The 14,973-nt window shown below is 47.8% G+C and overlaps 1 protein-coding gene across 4 annotated transcripts in view; it reads left to right on the forward strand.

Moving 5' to 3' along the window:
* RNF213 (ring finger protein 213) overlaps window positions 1–14,973 on the forward strand; it is a 116,990-nt gene that overhangs the window by 25,064 nt on the left and 76,953 nt on the right. For 3 of the 4 annotated variants that reach the window (XM_065909811.1, XM_065909812.1, XM_065909813.1), the window contains 8 exons: window positions 6,822–7,343; window positions 7,615–7,737; window positions 8,330–8,499; window positions 9,041–9,199; window positions 9,532–9,731; window positions 10,534–10,817; window positions 11,708–11,964; window positions 13,303–13,500. In XM_065909811.1, the coding sequence (XP_065765883.1) occupies window positions 6,822–7,343; window positions 7,615–7,737; window positions 8,330–8,499; window positions 9,041–9,199; window positions 9,532–9,731; window positions 10,534–10,817; window positions 11,708–11,964; window positions 13,303–13,500 (1,913 nt within the window). The remainder of the gene's footprint in view (window positions 1–6,821; window positions 7,344–7,614; window positions 7,738–8,329; window positions 8,500–9,040; window positions 9,200–9,531; window positions 9,732–10,533; window positions 10,818–11,707; window positions 11,965–13,302; window positions 13,501–14,973) is intronic. The other variant, XM_065909814.1, reaches the window with a different exon arrangement.

Raw genomic sequence — 14,973 nt, forward strand, 5'->3', positions numbered from 1 at the left:
GTCTTTGTTGCTGTTTCTCTAGTTGCGGCGAGCAGTGGCTACTCTGTTGTGGTGCGTGGGCTTCTCATCGTGGTGGCTTCTCCTGGTGTGCAGCACAGGCTGTAGGTGTGTGGGCTTCAGTAGTTGTGGCACACAGGCTTAGTTTACACTTGGCATAGGGAATCTTCCTGGACCAGGGATCAAACCTGCATCTTCTGCATCGGCAGGTGCGTTCTTTACCACTGGACCACGAGAAAAGTCCAAACCCACTGTCTTTTAACTAAAACCCCTCACCTTGTGTCAGGACCTACTGAAGCTCAGGTTCTTTTGTCTCATCACTGAAATTATTCAGCGTGAGGGCAAAGTGATAGACAAAGAATGAGTTTATTAGCCTAGGACACTTACGACAGATACAAGCAGGCAGGCAAGGGACCGTCGCCCCAACAACAAAAAGGACTTCATTTTTATAATCAAAACAAAAGAGGGGAAGGGAGAAGACCACCTTCTTCCTCACTTTTGAGTAGATATCAAGGCTTACATCGTTAGTTCTTCCTTTGACTCTATATGGCCTAGCTGGGACTGTCATGGCTTTATTTAAATCATATGTATGTTAGCAAAAGGGTGGTAACATATACTAAAATATGGCAATTCATCTCAGGTTTTGTAATTGCGGACTCCCCAGGCCAAACTGGAACCCAAACTGTGTTGGGCCCTTCCATCCTGTCTCCCTGGTGCCCTTAAGGCAGGAACTGCTCACCACACCTTTCTAGGCAGCCACACCTAGCCCACTAACCCACCAGAAGGGACCCTGTTCCTGCCACCCATGCATGCATGCTAAGTCACCTCGGTCACTTTGTGACACTGTGGACTGTAGCCCACCTGGCTCCTCTGAGGGATTCTCCACGCAAGAATACTGGAGTGGGTTGCCATGCCCTTCTCCAAGGGATCTTCCAGACCCAGGGATGGAACCCATATCTCTCATGTCTTCTGCATTGGCAGGCAGGTTCTTTACCACCAGTGCCACCTGGGAAGCCATCTACGGTGAAAGTGGACAGGTGGAAGCTCTGCTCTGGGGACACCAGCTCCCAGGTCATCTCGTTGGGCACAATCTGACCACTGAAGCGAGCGGTGGGCTGAGCCCATGGCACCTGCCACCTTAGACCACGATCCCATCAATTGCAGTCTCTGCCGCTTGGGCGTCTCACTCCACTGAGAGCTGGCGGCCACTGTGAGGGCCACCAGGTACTTCTTCAGACCTGGCTGCTTTCTGGTGCCGCACCTTTCTACTCAAGGTGGAATAGTGGTGAGGCAGGCAGGAGCTATAGCAGCCCCACTCAGCCATTGGTTGGTGCCTCAGTGGTTTCCCCCTCCCCCAAAATGAGCAACGATCAATCAGGGACCAGTTAGTGGTCCTGCTCAGCCATTGTTCAGTGCCCCCAAAGTGGGCCCCTCCCCGAAACAAGTGACTGTTAGTGAGCAATTGTCAACCAGTGACCATGGCGCTAGTGGTAAAGAACCTGCCTATCAATGCAGGAGACAGAAGAGACATGGGTTCAATTTCTGGGTTGGGAAGATCCCCTGGGGGAAGGTATGGCAAGCCACTCCAGTAGGCTACAGTCCATAGGGTTGCAAAGAGTTGGACAACAAGTGGAATAACTTAGCACATGTCAAACCAGTGACCGGTACTTGTCCTGCTCAGCCATTGGTCAGTGCTTAAGTGGGTTCCTCCCCCTGCCCCTCTTGTGTATAAAAGGAGCCCAATTTGAACTGTGGGAAGATGGTTTTTTGAGATGCTAGACTGCCATCTTCTCAGTCTGCTAACTTTCTGATTAAAATCATTATTCCCTGTTCCAACAACTCATCTCCTGATTTACTGACCTGTCAGTGCAGCCAGGAGAATGAGCTTGGGCTCAGTTAAGTTTCCCTATAATGTCCTCTTTCACTTAGCTTCTTTCTCCCTTCCCCTATGTTCCCATCTTAGCTACAAAATGCTACTCTTCAAGGACCGTTAACTCCCTGACTTCATGTAACAAGATTCGGACACCGTGTCTACTGTCCTGTGTTTTAATCATCAGAACTTGTGGCCTGAATGTGCCAGATGCTTGGATGCTTGGTCTTCCTTCAAGATAGTGTAGATTGTTGCTAGGTTACTGGATTCTTTTCTTGAGTAATCATTAGCCTACAGAAATTCCTTTTACATTCTTAATCCCCAAGAGTGATTCCTAAACGAACTATCCTACTCTGTCCCAATCACTGTCAGTGCAGAATGAGGCAGAGGACCCCTGGGAGTTTGGGCAGGGCTGCAGGCCCACCTAGCCTCCAAACGTTCAGCCTTTGTCAAAACCTTCACAGACTTTCTCTCCTACTAGTCCGTGTTCTCACCTGTCACCCCCACTTCCTGCCATATGTGCCTTTTCAGGGTCCACAGCACACACCCCCACCCCTCCATGTGCTCCTGACCCAGTATTCAGGGGAGTGAACAGGGCTGCCTTGCCCTCCTCAAAACTGAGATCTGTCTGCTCTCTGAGGACCCTCATTATGAAATATAAAATCAGACATGTATTCTGACTAACCCACCTTCCCTCCAAGAAGTAGCAAACTGTTACTTTTTTCTCACTAATTCTGTCTAGGCAGAAATAGGAGTAACCTTTCTGTATGCATTTAGAGCTGGTCTATAGCCTTTGAACTGAGGTATAATTGGTATTGAATGAAATACACAGACCTTCAGGGTAGAGCCCCCTGGATGTTCTGCTGTGTGTACTGCTTTGTCACCCCTACCCAATCCAATAACAGGACATTCAGTCCCCAGAAAGTTCTCTAGCATCCCTTCCAAGTCAATAAACTCTGCACTTAACAAATGTTTTAATTAAATATTACACCCACCCTACAGAGTATGTATAACACAGATGCCGGATTATCTTAGTGGATACTCATCCCCTACCATCCATCGTCAACAAAGACATCATCAGAAGTATTGGGGTCTCCTCCCAACCACCCCCATCCACTGCCCACACCCAGAGTTTGTGACCAGGTCTGGATTCCTAATCAGTAATGTTTAGTTTTAGTGTACATATTCCAGACTAATGAGTTCAGAGTGACAGACCACAGTAGTGAGGAATACATAAATATGTAACATGTATATATAGGCTTGATTTTTGTCAAGGAAGAGCTTAGAGTTTAGCCTCGTGCCTTGCCTGTAGACCTGTGAGGGGCGAGACACTCATGTGGCCCCATTGATGTGTATTGAGAGAACTAAGTTGCCTGTGTGAAATCTGAGTCTTATTCTAAGGGTTTTGTAGCAGCTTATAAAAAGCACAATTGAATAGGGATTAAAAAAAAAAAAAAAAGGAGAAAGGGAGATAAACAGATGAAAGGCAAATTGCAAATCAGAAGCCAAAACTCTCTTGTTTTTTCTTTTGAACTTTTGATTTTATGTTGTGGTAAAGCCAGTTAACAATGTTGCACTAGTTTCAGGTGAATACTGAAGGAACTCAGCCATCCATATAGATGTGTCCATTCTCCCCCAAACTCCTCTCCCATCCGGTTAACAATGTTGCACTAGTTTCAGGTGAATACTGAAGGGACTCAGCCATCCATATAGATGTGTCCATTCTCCCCCAAACTCCTCTCCCATCCAGGTTGCCACGTAACACTGAGCAGAGTTCCATGTGCTATAGAACAGGTCCTTACTGGCTCTCCACTTTAAACATAGCAGTGCGTACATGACCATGCCAAACTCCCTAAGTCTCCCTTCCCCTGGCAATCATAAGTTCGTTTTCTAAGTCTCTTCCCATTTTGTAAGTTCATTTGTATCATTTCTTTATAGTTTCAATATATAAGGGATGCCACAGGATATTTCTCCTTTTCTGTCTAACTTACTTCACTCAGTACGACACTCTTTAGATCCATCCATGTTGCTGGGAATGGCATTATTGCATTCTTTTTAATGGCTGAGTAATATTCCATTGTATGTATGTACCACAGCTTTTTTTAATCTATTCCTCTGTTAACGGACATTAGGTTGCTTTCATGACTTGTCTATTGTAACCAGTACCACAGTAAACACCTGGGTGCGTTTTTCCTTTCAGATCATGTTTTTCTCCAGATATATGCCCAGGAGTGGGATTGCAAGATCATATGGTAGCTCTATTTTTAGTTTTTTAAGGAACCTCCATACTGTTCTCCATAGTGGCTGTACCAATTTCTATTCCTACCGACAGTGTAGGAGGGTTCCCTTTCTCCACCCATCTCCAGCGTTTATTCTTTGCGGATTTTTTTTTTTTTTTAATGACAATTCTGGCTGGTGTGAGGTGATATCTCATTGTAGTTTTGATTTTCATTTCACTAATAGTTTGATACAAAACCCTTTGTTTTTGGGTCTGATCACAGACCTGACTGAGGTGGGCGCATCCCAGGGGAAGAGGGAACATGTTGGTGCTGCAGGGAGACACGGGACTTTCTGAGGAATTTATATAATGAGATAGAAGCATTTAGGCACCTTTCGGGGCTCAGGGATTGTTCTAAACACTGTAGATGCAGCAGTGAAGAAAACAGAGACTTCCTTCCTGGGGAGAAGAGAAAATAAAAGGCATGTTTAGTTGACGGTTTCTCAGGAACAAAATAAAGCAAGTGCAGGGCTACATACGTTTGCTTTCCTACTGGGAGTGTCCAGGTGGTCTGTCGAGGGGTATGGGGCAGAGGACAAAGTGAAAAGTGAAGGAGGTGTCTGGCGAAAGAGGGAACCGGGAGCCTGAGGCGCCCTGATTCTGTGCCTAGTGATGACACAGGAGGTCAGTGTTCCTCACAGCTCCCAGGAGGAGGGGCCATGTCTGAAGGGCCGCAGGGGAGATGGAAGGAGCAACGGGAGAAAGTGGCCCCGAGTCTGCCTTGTGGGGCAGGGCAGGCAGGTTTGAGGAGGTCCAGAATTGGCTAGTGTGAATGCTGTGGGTGGACTCTGGGTGGTAGGGCAGTCTAGATGTCCTGTACTTGGCCCTGTGGTGATTTGGAGCTGGAAATGTTGGCTTGGAGGGAGCGTTTGATAAAGGAGGTAGGCGGTGGGTGGAGGGAGGAGCTCCGTGTTGGTTGACTGGCGGATGAAAGATGTGATTGTGGAGAGTCACCACCTCTCTCTGGGTATTAGTAACCCTGGGAGGGGCAGTCTCTCCAGGATGAGCAAGGTCCCCGCACATGCCGAAACATCCTAAAGTACAGATAGTAAAAAACAGGATTGATGCTGGAGGCCAGGGCAGGACTAGGGTGGGATGAGGTTGACAGACAGTGAGGGCCAGTCATGTGGGGTCTTCTGGCCAAGCATAAACTTTGATTCTGGGTGGGCAGGTCAAACTAGAAGGTAGCCTGTGGCTTTGGCCACATTCAGATGCACAGGTCCCAGTAATCTTTGCTGATTGATGCTGCCTTCTTGGCTCTCAGTGACTTTCAGACTCAACCTAAGCCTCTTTGCTGAAAGCCTCCGAGTCCTACTAACAAGCTAAAACCATCTGGTTTTAGTCTTTCTCTCCCAGTAAACCATCAGTTTTATGGGGGAGGAACTCGTCTTACTTTCTTGTTCCTTGTGCATAGAACAGAGTTCCAGGTTCCTTTTGGTAAATCAGGATAAGCGACTTAATTTAAGCCAGGCTTGCCTTCAAAAAAGAGGAGAATCTGCAAAGGGCTTGGGGCTGTGGGGTCTGCATACAGCTTCCTGCTGGTCTGATCTGTGGTTCCCAGTGAGGCTGCACTTCAGGACCACCAGGAAAGCTAATGGAGATGCTGGTGCCTGGAGTGGGGAGCTGCTTGATGGTAGTGCTCACAGAGCAAGCCTGGACTGGCAGCAGCAGCATGGAAATGCAGGACCTGAGGTCCCCCAGATGTGCTGAGTCACCATCAGTATGTTGGCAAAATCTTCAGAGATCTATATGCCCTGGAAGTTGGGGGCATGACCGCCTTGAATGACCTTCCTTCTGTCTACCACAGTGTTAGCTGGTATTGATGTCAGACTGGGAAACTGCCACTCAGGACAGCCTGTGCGTTGTGCTGCTTGTTTCAAGCAGATGGGCTGGAAGTTTGGTCAGGTTTCTTGGAGAAAATGTGGACGTTGACCCAGAACAAGATGTCCCACCCCATGTGCAGATAAACCCCAAGGTCTTCCATCTCCCTCTCCTGAGGACTCAGCCCAGGCAAGGGGCAAGATGCCAAGCCCTAGGCCCACACTGGGCTTCAGTGGCAGGGAGGATCACAGGTTACTGGCACTTAATGAACTAATCAATATTTTGCTGCAGACCAAGACTGCCATGCATGCAGGGCATTCAGCCCTTTGGGGTCCTCGCAAGGGCCTGCCACAACTGCTTCTACAAGCTCGTCTGATTCCGAAGCTGAGGATTCTTGCCTTTGAGTGAGGATCTGCAGGCAGAAGCATAATGTGCCAGTGCAAGTGCAGGAAGGAACAGCTTAGATTTCTGCTCATTTTTCCATCTCTATTTTGTATGTAATACATACCATATAAGAGTGTAACATGCCGGGGCCTGTGCATACTTTCTAACATTTGAAAGCCATCTTTTCAAGGCCCTCCCATTGGAAGGTATTCCACATGAGGGTCTCAGCTTGGATTGGGCAAAGCAAAGTGTGTGACCATCACTGCTCCCCACTTGTCCCTCATCTCTGTTTACCAGCCCCATTCACTTCGTGCTCAGTTTCCTTCTTTCCAAGAGAGAGGAATGGCAGATTTAGCAGTTGTAAGGTGGTTGGGTTGAGCTATGCTTGATGTACTTCAGAAATTGAAAGGAAATTGGAGGAAACCTTTAGAAAACCTGAGAAACAAAATGAGTGTCTCTTTTTCTGTTTAGCGGCGTAGAAGGAGTAAAAGGAAGAAAAGGAATTGGAAGAATGCTTCCATATCTGCAGAGCTGAATTCGTTGTCCGCCTCCTCATTGGAGCCCTGTAGTCTGAGTTCACTTGCAAACCCTGGGCTCCAGGACACAGCTCCATGCCAAAGCCCAGCTCAGCAGGGTAGTCCCACTCACGAGCCAGGCCAGCCTCCAAGTGTGGGCAAAATACCACTGGAGGCTATGGGCCACCCTCTGCAAGGCGAGGCTGCAGGAGAGGCAGAAGCAGCCACGGGCACCGAGTCTCTGAGCAGCCCTGCACCTCAGGACCAGACTCTGGGAGGAGCCCTCCCGGAAGGGAATGACCACCAGTCCCTGAGCCCCTCCAAGGGCAAAAAACTCCCCACTTCTGCCAGCGAAGGCTCTCCTAGGGAGAAGGATACTGCCCAGGAGCTCCTGCTGCCTGAGCCAAAGGCGGACACCTCCAAGCCCAGGAAAGAGCTGCAGACCACTGGGCAGCTGACCAGGGCTCCTGCCTCTGGGGTGAGTTAGGGGAGTGTTGCCAGGGTTGGCCTGCCATGTCTCGGTACCTTGCTGTGCAGTGCGGATCTGACAACACTTCACTGTCTGAAGGGCGTACACAGGGACTTGCTTCCTGGGAGGGGGGCTGTGGGAGGGGCTATGCCTCTACCCTGAGCCACCGACCCCTGTTCCTGGGCTGGTGGAAGAGGCTGACCCTCATGCCACTGAGTCCAAGTTTCCCTGTGCACTTTGTCATTTTGGCCCTGATGTTTGGGGACTTTATTTCTTCCAGGCAAATGATGCTGCAGCTGAGCCAGCTGGTTCAGTGAAAGGAGCTGAGAAAGATGTTAAAGATAAGAACAAGGAAACGAAAGAGCTGCCCACAAGCGTCCCTGCTTCCCGAGACCACCGCCAGGTAAAGCATCTCGTGCCTGCCTGGTCGGCTCTCCAGGACGCCCTCCCCATCCTTGCTGTCCATCCCATGGGCTGCTCCTTTTAGTCCCGTTCCTTCCACGGCTTAGTCATTTGGTGAATTGTGTTAGGTGCTGGGGGTATAGCCATGAATGAGACCAGTTCCTGCCTTTCGGAGCTCACATTCTAGGGGGGAGAAAGACATGCAAAGCCAGACTGTGCGAAGTGCCCTGGAGAGAAATAGGGCAAGGGGCTGAAGTGGGTGCCAGTCAGGGCCTCTCCAAGGAGAACTGAAAGAGTGACAGGCAAGCCACGTGCCTATCTGGGGACATGCAAAGGCCCCAAGGGAGAGTGTGGTGGGCTTGTTTAGGGGGCAGCAAGAAAGCTGCTTCTTCCAAGAGCAGGTGAAGGGAAGAGAGGTTGGGGTTAACGATGTTGGGACAGGAGTCCTTGGAGCCTGTGGTGGGTGGACAGGAAGCCGTTTAGGTTCTGAGCAGGGAAGGGATGTGATCAGTCTTGTGACTACGACAAGCATCCTGTGTTTGTGGCAAGCATGGAGCCTGGTCTAAAGGTTGGGGTTTGGGTGCCTGTTCCAGGAAATTGCAACCAAGGACCAGACGGCTGTTCCCGGAGGGAAAACAGGTGAAAATGAGAAAGCTAAACCAAAGAACCTGAAGAAGCCAGAGGGGAATAACGGAAATAATGCAGCCCCTGTGAAAAATGAGAAGGAGCAAAGGAACCAGAGCACACAGCGAGCTAAGGAGAGGTGGGTGCAACTGGCTCAGGGAAGCAGAGGCCTGGTCCCCACCCAGCACTGGGGCTGGGAAGGGCCACGCCACCCCAGAGGAGATTCCCAGGCTGCCTGCTTGTTGACTCTCAGGGCAAAAGGCAACACTCAGGAGGTAGGCAGGGAGGGGCACCTGTCCCAATTCCTTGACTGGTTGAAATGCGCCATCACGTGGTCTCTGGGGACCTGAGCAGCATGGACCTTACAGAAGTCAGGAGAGAGGTAGTCATGCCCCAGAGTACTCAGTCACCCCCTCCCACCACCCCCAGCTCTTTGGAGCTGGGCAGAGATCACCCCAGCCTGTGCCCACTGTCCTCCTCCACAGTAGAGGGAGAGCCAAGGGGGCCCACATGGTGGGCAGTCTATCTGAAGTGTGGGCTCTCTTGCACTTTGCTGGGGTGTGTGTTAGTGCACGCCCAGAAACAAGATTGTGTGTGCACATATATGCCTGTGTATGTGTGTGGGCAGGGAGTAGAGAGACCAGATCTAATCAGTATTTCTTCTGTGACTTACCCCCCAGTCTGCTGAGCTCCACGGAAGGAATCATGGTGTACTTCCATGCAATCATTTCTAAACATTTTGGATTCAACCCCGATCAACACAAAGTATATGTCCGGGGCGGAAAAGAATTCGGGAAGCCTGCGTGGAGTCATAATGTTTGCGAAATGCACTACAGCAAGTGAGTATATCCCGGTTGGCCCATAAGGAAATATACAGAATGTCCAGTCTTTGAAATATATTGAAATCATAATTCTGATCAAGTTGATTAATTCTTAGAACTTTTGGAAGATAAATATTTCAAAAAACTCTTCCCTATAATGTAGTTCTTTATCATACTTCATCTTGGTCGTCCTTCTGTCTCCGTGTGGAAGTGAGCCTTGTTCTAGAAGCATCTTCTCTCTCAGCCTAGATTTATAGCATTAGGCCTGCACTCCACGTTGTGTTTGAGAAGAATGAGCATTTCTGGGAGAGGGTTTTCACATATCCAGCTGCTCTCCTGTTTATTCACAGAGACTTACATGAGAACGGGTCCCTCATTGAAGGCAGCACCACCATTTCCAAGCAGCACGTGAATAAACCCATTCCTTACAAGTACTTCATCTGCAGAGGCAGAAGCTCTGAGTATGAGTTCATCTACAAAGAACCGTCAAAGAAAGGCGAGCATGTGAACCGCTGTCTGCGGGTGAAGTCTTTCCTTCTGGACTCTGGAGGTAAGCCGAAGACTCTTGATTGATCAGCCTCTGAGGCTGAACGTTCCTCTCTGGAACAAAGGCTTTCCTTTCCTCTTGGGTCTTCTTTGCTTGCCGTTGGCCCTGCCATACCTCCTGGCTTCATGTTTTCTAAGCCTGAGCTTGGCAGCATGTTTCTGATCAGTGTAACTTACGCACTCACAAGAGCAAACAGGGTAGCGGATGTTTTCTAAGGGAAAGAAGAGAGGATGGATCTGCTGAGAAGTGAGGGGACTGGGGCATGAAGAGGCAGCAGTGATTCTTTACCATCTGAACTACTATTAGATAAAGCCCACCTAATATTAAAGTTGTTATTTAAAAAGATTTATCTGTCAGCTTTTGAGAGAGATGGACCAGTCTGTCACCAAGACCAGGTGCTTTATTTTGTTTATTTGTTTTTTGGGGGTGCATTCATGTGGTAATTTTCTAAGGAACTCACACGTACCAAGTATGCTGAGCCATCTGGTTCAACAAAAGCATGTTTCAAGTACTTAAGGGTAGTTGCGGGGTGTCTAGGTTACTTGTCCTAAACATCTGTGCTATGTATGGGGTCAGGCCCCACGTTGCTCATCTGTGGCTGGGTACCTGGATGGGGTGAGTGCTGGCTGCCTTCTATTTCCCACATTCTGTAATTTTCCTGTCTTTCTTCCCTTCTTTGGCTCCTTCATTCCTTTCTTTGACTCCTTCATCTTGCTTCTTCTGGTCAAGATCAACCTTCCAGGGTGGAGTGTTCAGGTCTAGTGGGTTTCGATGCCCCTAAGTATAATATTCTCTTTACTCTTAGACTGGCATCAGTACGATGATATAATTTGTATGAAGCCCCCTGGGACATTTCAGAAGTTGATGGATCATTTTACAGATGGTACGAGGAAAAGCGTGGTGATAGGGAAGCAGATCTCAGCTGCAGTCATGCTGGACCGCATCTTCGGCATTCTTGAAACCTGGAATGCCATCAATTTAAAGAACTTTTTCATCCAGTTCCAGCAGTTCTATGATGTCATTCGTGTGCCCATGATCTATGAAGGAGAAGAACAGCCATGGAGTGCTCTACAGTATGAAGAGAAGAAGGTACCAGATCTCAGGGGTGTCAGCAACATCTCCCTTTTCTGTCTCCTGGACATTCAGCATCACCTCACCATCTAGTGGCCAGATGACTCCAAGACTCAGTGAACAGGTGGATGGGGGCAGGCTATTTCAGCCTCTTGTCTCCTAGCGCCACCTCTAGGGAATTCTTTGTCCTCCTCATTTTTTGACTCCTCCCACGTCCTCACCAGGGCTTCCCTGGAGGCTCAGATGGTAAAGAATCTGCCTGCAATGCAGGAGACCTGGGTTCAATCCTGGGGTTGGGAAGATCCCCTGGAGAAGGGAATGACAACCCACTCCAGTTTTCTTGCCAAGAAAATCCCATGGACAGAGGAGCTTGGCAGGCTATAGTCCATGGTGTCGCAAAGACTAGGACACAACTGAGGGACTCACACTTTCAGTTTCAACTCCTCTAGACCCATCTCCATTACTGGTCCCACCCTTCCCCTCCACTACCTGGTCCCACCTCCTCACCTGCCCTTTCCCTCCACGACAAGAAGACTGGCATCCTCCTCCACGTCATCTCCAGCTACTGTGTCGTATGGCTTAAGCGTTTTTGAGACAGACCTGGAACCACATCTGAGATGACTAGTGAACTCTTATAAGACTCAGGACCCCAACCTGAGACCCTCTCCAGCATGCTGAGGCCTCTGGATGTACCACTGGTGGTTCCTCCCAAAGTCCCAGGGGAAGGGGATACTCAGGGTTTAGTGGGGAGGCAGGTGGAGGGCGACTCCTCCCCAGAGATTTCCCTGCCCATCATTCCTCAGGCCCTACCCAGCTCATAGGAAACTAAGCTTAGTGCCAGGCAGGTCCTGACACCTCTGGTGGGTTCAACGCCATGATTATGTGTTTTCCTTTTCTCCTGGGACCAGGTGAAGAAACACCTATGGGAGTGCTTGACAAAGAAAATGGCACCATTTCTGGAAACCAGTGGGGACCATCTGCCTGAGGACTGCCCAGTGAAGAGTAAATTGGGAATGGGCATGATTGTCCTTTTCTTAGTGGAAAAATTCAACTTTCCCTTACTGGAAAAAGACCTGGCCTCACTCTGTCACCTCCTTCACTCAGAGGCCACATCACCAGATGCCTTTTGCAGGGACCTGAAACACATCTTCGAAGCATCTCAGAGGTAGTGTGTGTGTGTGTGTGTGTGTGTGTGTGTGTGTGTGTGCGCGCGCGCAAAGATTTCCTAGCTCTCTAATGGGTTTTATCTGATTATAAAAATAAGAGCTTGTCACAGAATGGATGAAAACATACAAGAAAAAAATGACCCATAATTTTACCACTCACTATTGTCATTTCAGTGTTTATCAGTCTAGCCTTTTTCTAGTCTATGTACTGTTTTTCATTTTATTACATATTCTATTGAATACTTGCTTTTGAGAAGCTTTGAGGTATGTCATGGGCTTCCCCTGTGGTGCAGTGGTAAAGAATCTGCCTGCTAATGCAGGTGATATGGGTTTGATCCCTGGGTCTGGAAGATGCCTTGGAGGAAGGCATGGCCGCCCACTCCAGTATTCATGCCTAGAGAATCCCATGGACAGAGGAGCCTGGTGAGCTACAGTTTATACAGTAGCAGAGTTGGACACAAATGAAGCGCCTAAGCATCACACACGCAAGGTGTATCATGTCTTAACCCCGTGGGCCTGTGTTTGGAGGCTGGGTCATAGTAAGACAATGAAGCTGGACTCGAGGATGTTTGTGGAAGCACTGTGGATGCCCTCACCGTGGCCTCGGCCACTGTCGTTCCCAGTTTAGGAGCCACTGCTGAGACCATTGCTTTAGGCTGGGAGCACTGGTAGTGTGGAGGCTGCGGCCTGTCCCGAAGGCACTTATATTTCACTGGGTGAAGGCGCCTCCCCAGAACACTCTGATGATCCCCAGGTCTTTTTTCTGTAGCTGTTTGAATTGAACTCAAGAATAATATTGGGTAGCCTTCTCTGAGCAGCCAGTCTTAACGGACACTTGCCTCCTGGTTTTACAAATTTTAAACATCCAGTTAAATCCTGTCTAGGATTTAATAAAATTTTGAAAGAGAAAAGAAATGCTGGCAAATGTACATGTGTTTGTAAGGAACATGGCATGTATTATTTATAGGCTCCCCACTTACATGCAAAAAGTTGCTTCGTATTTAGATTTACTGTTGCCAGATGACCTGTGTTCAAGCCCCAGCTCTGTCACCAGGGACCTTTTGTAGATCACAAGCCTCTCTGAACCTCTGTCTCTCCCACTGTCATGGAGAATGGAAGGATGCCCTTGGGAGTTTGCTCTGGGGCTGCAAGAGGGCCTGTTCAGTGCCTGACACTTTTGGGTGCCCAGTGGGCCCTGAGGTTTCTCCCTGGTCAGATACCCAGAGTGTTCTCCTGCTCTGTGTGAGGAGCTGTCCCTTCCCTAATGGATGTCAGACCCCCAGGTGGGCCTCACATTGGCCATCCTGAACTGATGTCCGTTTCTGTTCCCTTTCTAGCTGGCGAGTGTCCTTGGTAAACCTGTGCCGAATGTGCATGGACAAAAAGGTTGACTTCTGGGTGTGTGCTCTGCCTGTGCTGCACCACTGCATGGACCTGTCCCCACCAGCCCAGGGCTCAGCCATGCAGTCTGAGGACACCTGGGCAGCCCTTGAAGGCATCTCCTTCTCGGAGTTTCGGGAAACAAGACCAGACCAGTAAGTTTTGGACCTGCACTTGTGTATGTAAATTTTAGTATCATAACTGTGCTTCCAAGATCTCCAGTGGACTTCCATTGTCCACTTACCTCTCCTTCTAGTGATGGAAGTAATATATTGCTTCCTTTAAAATTACTTCTTTAAAAAGTTTTAAACATGCAAGAAATGGAAAGCTACAAAAATGGCCTGCAACCACAGAGATAATCATACACTTTGGCCTGTGTATTTGCAGGGTTGTGTCCAAATGTGGATATGTGGGTGCTTTATATATTTAAAAATAAACCACAAAAGATAGATTATTTATTTTTCTTACAGTTTTATTGAGATATAATTGAGGTACAGCACTGTTTAAGAAGTATAGCATAATGATTTGACTTACATCATGAAATGATGACCAATAAGTTTAGAGAGTCCATCCTAAAGGAGAGCAGTCCTGGGTGTTCATTGGAAGGACTGATACTGAAGCTGAAACTCCAGTACTTTGGCCACCTCATGCGAAAGAGTTGACTCCTTAGAAAAGACCCTGATGCTGGGAGGGATTGGGGGCAGGAGGAGAAGGGGACGACAGAGGATGAAATGGCTCGATGGCATCACCGACTCGATGGACATGAGTTTGAGTAAACTCCGGGAGTTGCTGATGGACAGGGAGGCCTGGCGTGCTGCGATTCATAGGGTCGCAAAGAGTCGGACACGACTGAGCGACTGAACTGAACTGAACTGAAGTTTAGTGAACATCTATCGTCCATAGGTGCAAAATTAAAGAAACAGACAAAAATGTTTCCTTTTTGATGAGAACTCTTTGGATTTACTCTCCTAACAACTTTTATGTATAATCCACTGTCAGTTCAGTTCAGTCCACTGTACTGTTAATTATATTTATCATGTTATATGTTACATCACTAGCACTTATCTTTGTCTGGAAATTTGTGCCTTTTGTCTGGTTTTGTCCAATTGTTCCCCACTCCCTGCCTCTATAATAGATCATTTATCTTGTTTCATTCTGTTTTCCAACTTTCTTTTTTCACATAACATTGTATTGTATCAATTGTATGAATGATTTTATTTTTGTCAGTAAACACACACCTATTGTAATGACTGCTTAGTGTTGCAAGTTTTATTTAGCTAGTTCTCTGTTCCTGGACACTTGGATTGTTTCTGTACATTTGCTTTGTAAGCATGTTTTGATGCACTTCTTGTAGTTTTCTGTGTCCAATTATTTCCTCAAGATAAATTCCTGAAAGTGGAATTGAAAAAGACCAGTGATTTTGCACTCTGTAGATATGCAGTGAAGTATCATTTTGAGGTAAGCAAAGATTTTTTAGAGAAGACACAGAAAGCACAGTCTGTAAAAGAAAAATGGTAAACCAAATTTAAGTACAAAAATTAAATAAAAAATACAAATTCAGTCAAAAATTAATATTAGCAGTTATTACAAAGCACAGATACCATCCCCATTTACTTTGTCTTTTGTCA

The sequence above is a fragment of the Muntiacus reevesi genome, chromosome 18, assembly GCF_963930625.1.
Source record: "Muntiacus reevesi chromosome 18, mMunRee1.1, whole genome shotgun sequence".
NCBI classification, from domain to species: Eukaryota; Metazoa; Chordata; class Mammalia; order Artiodactyla; family Cervidae; genus Muntiacus; species Muntiacus reevesi.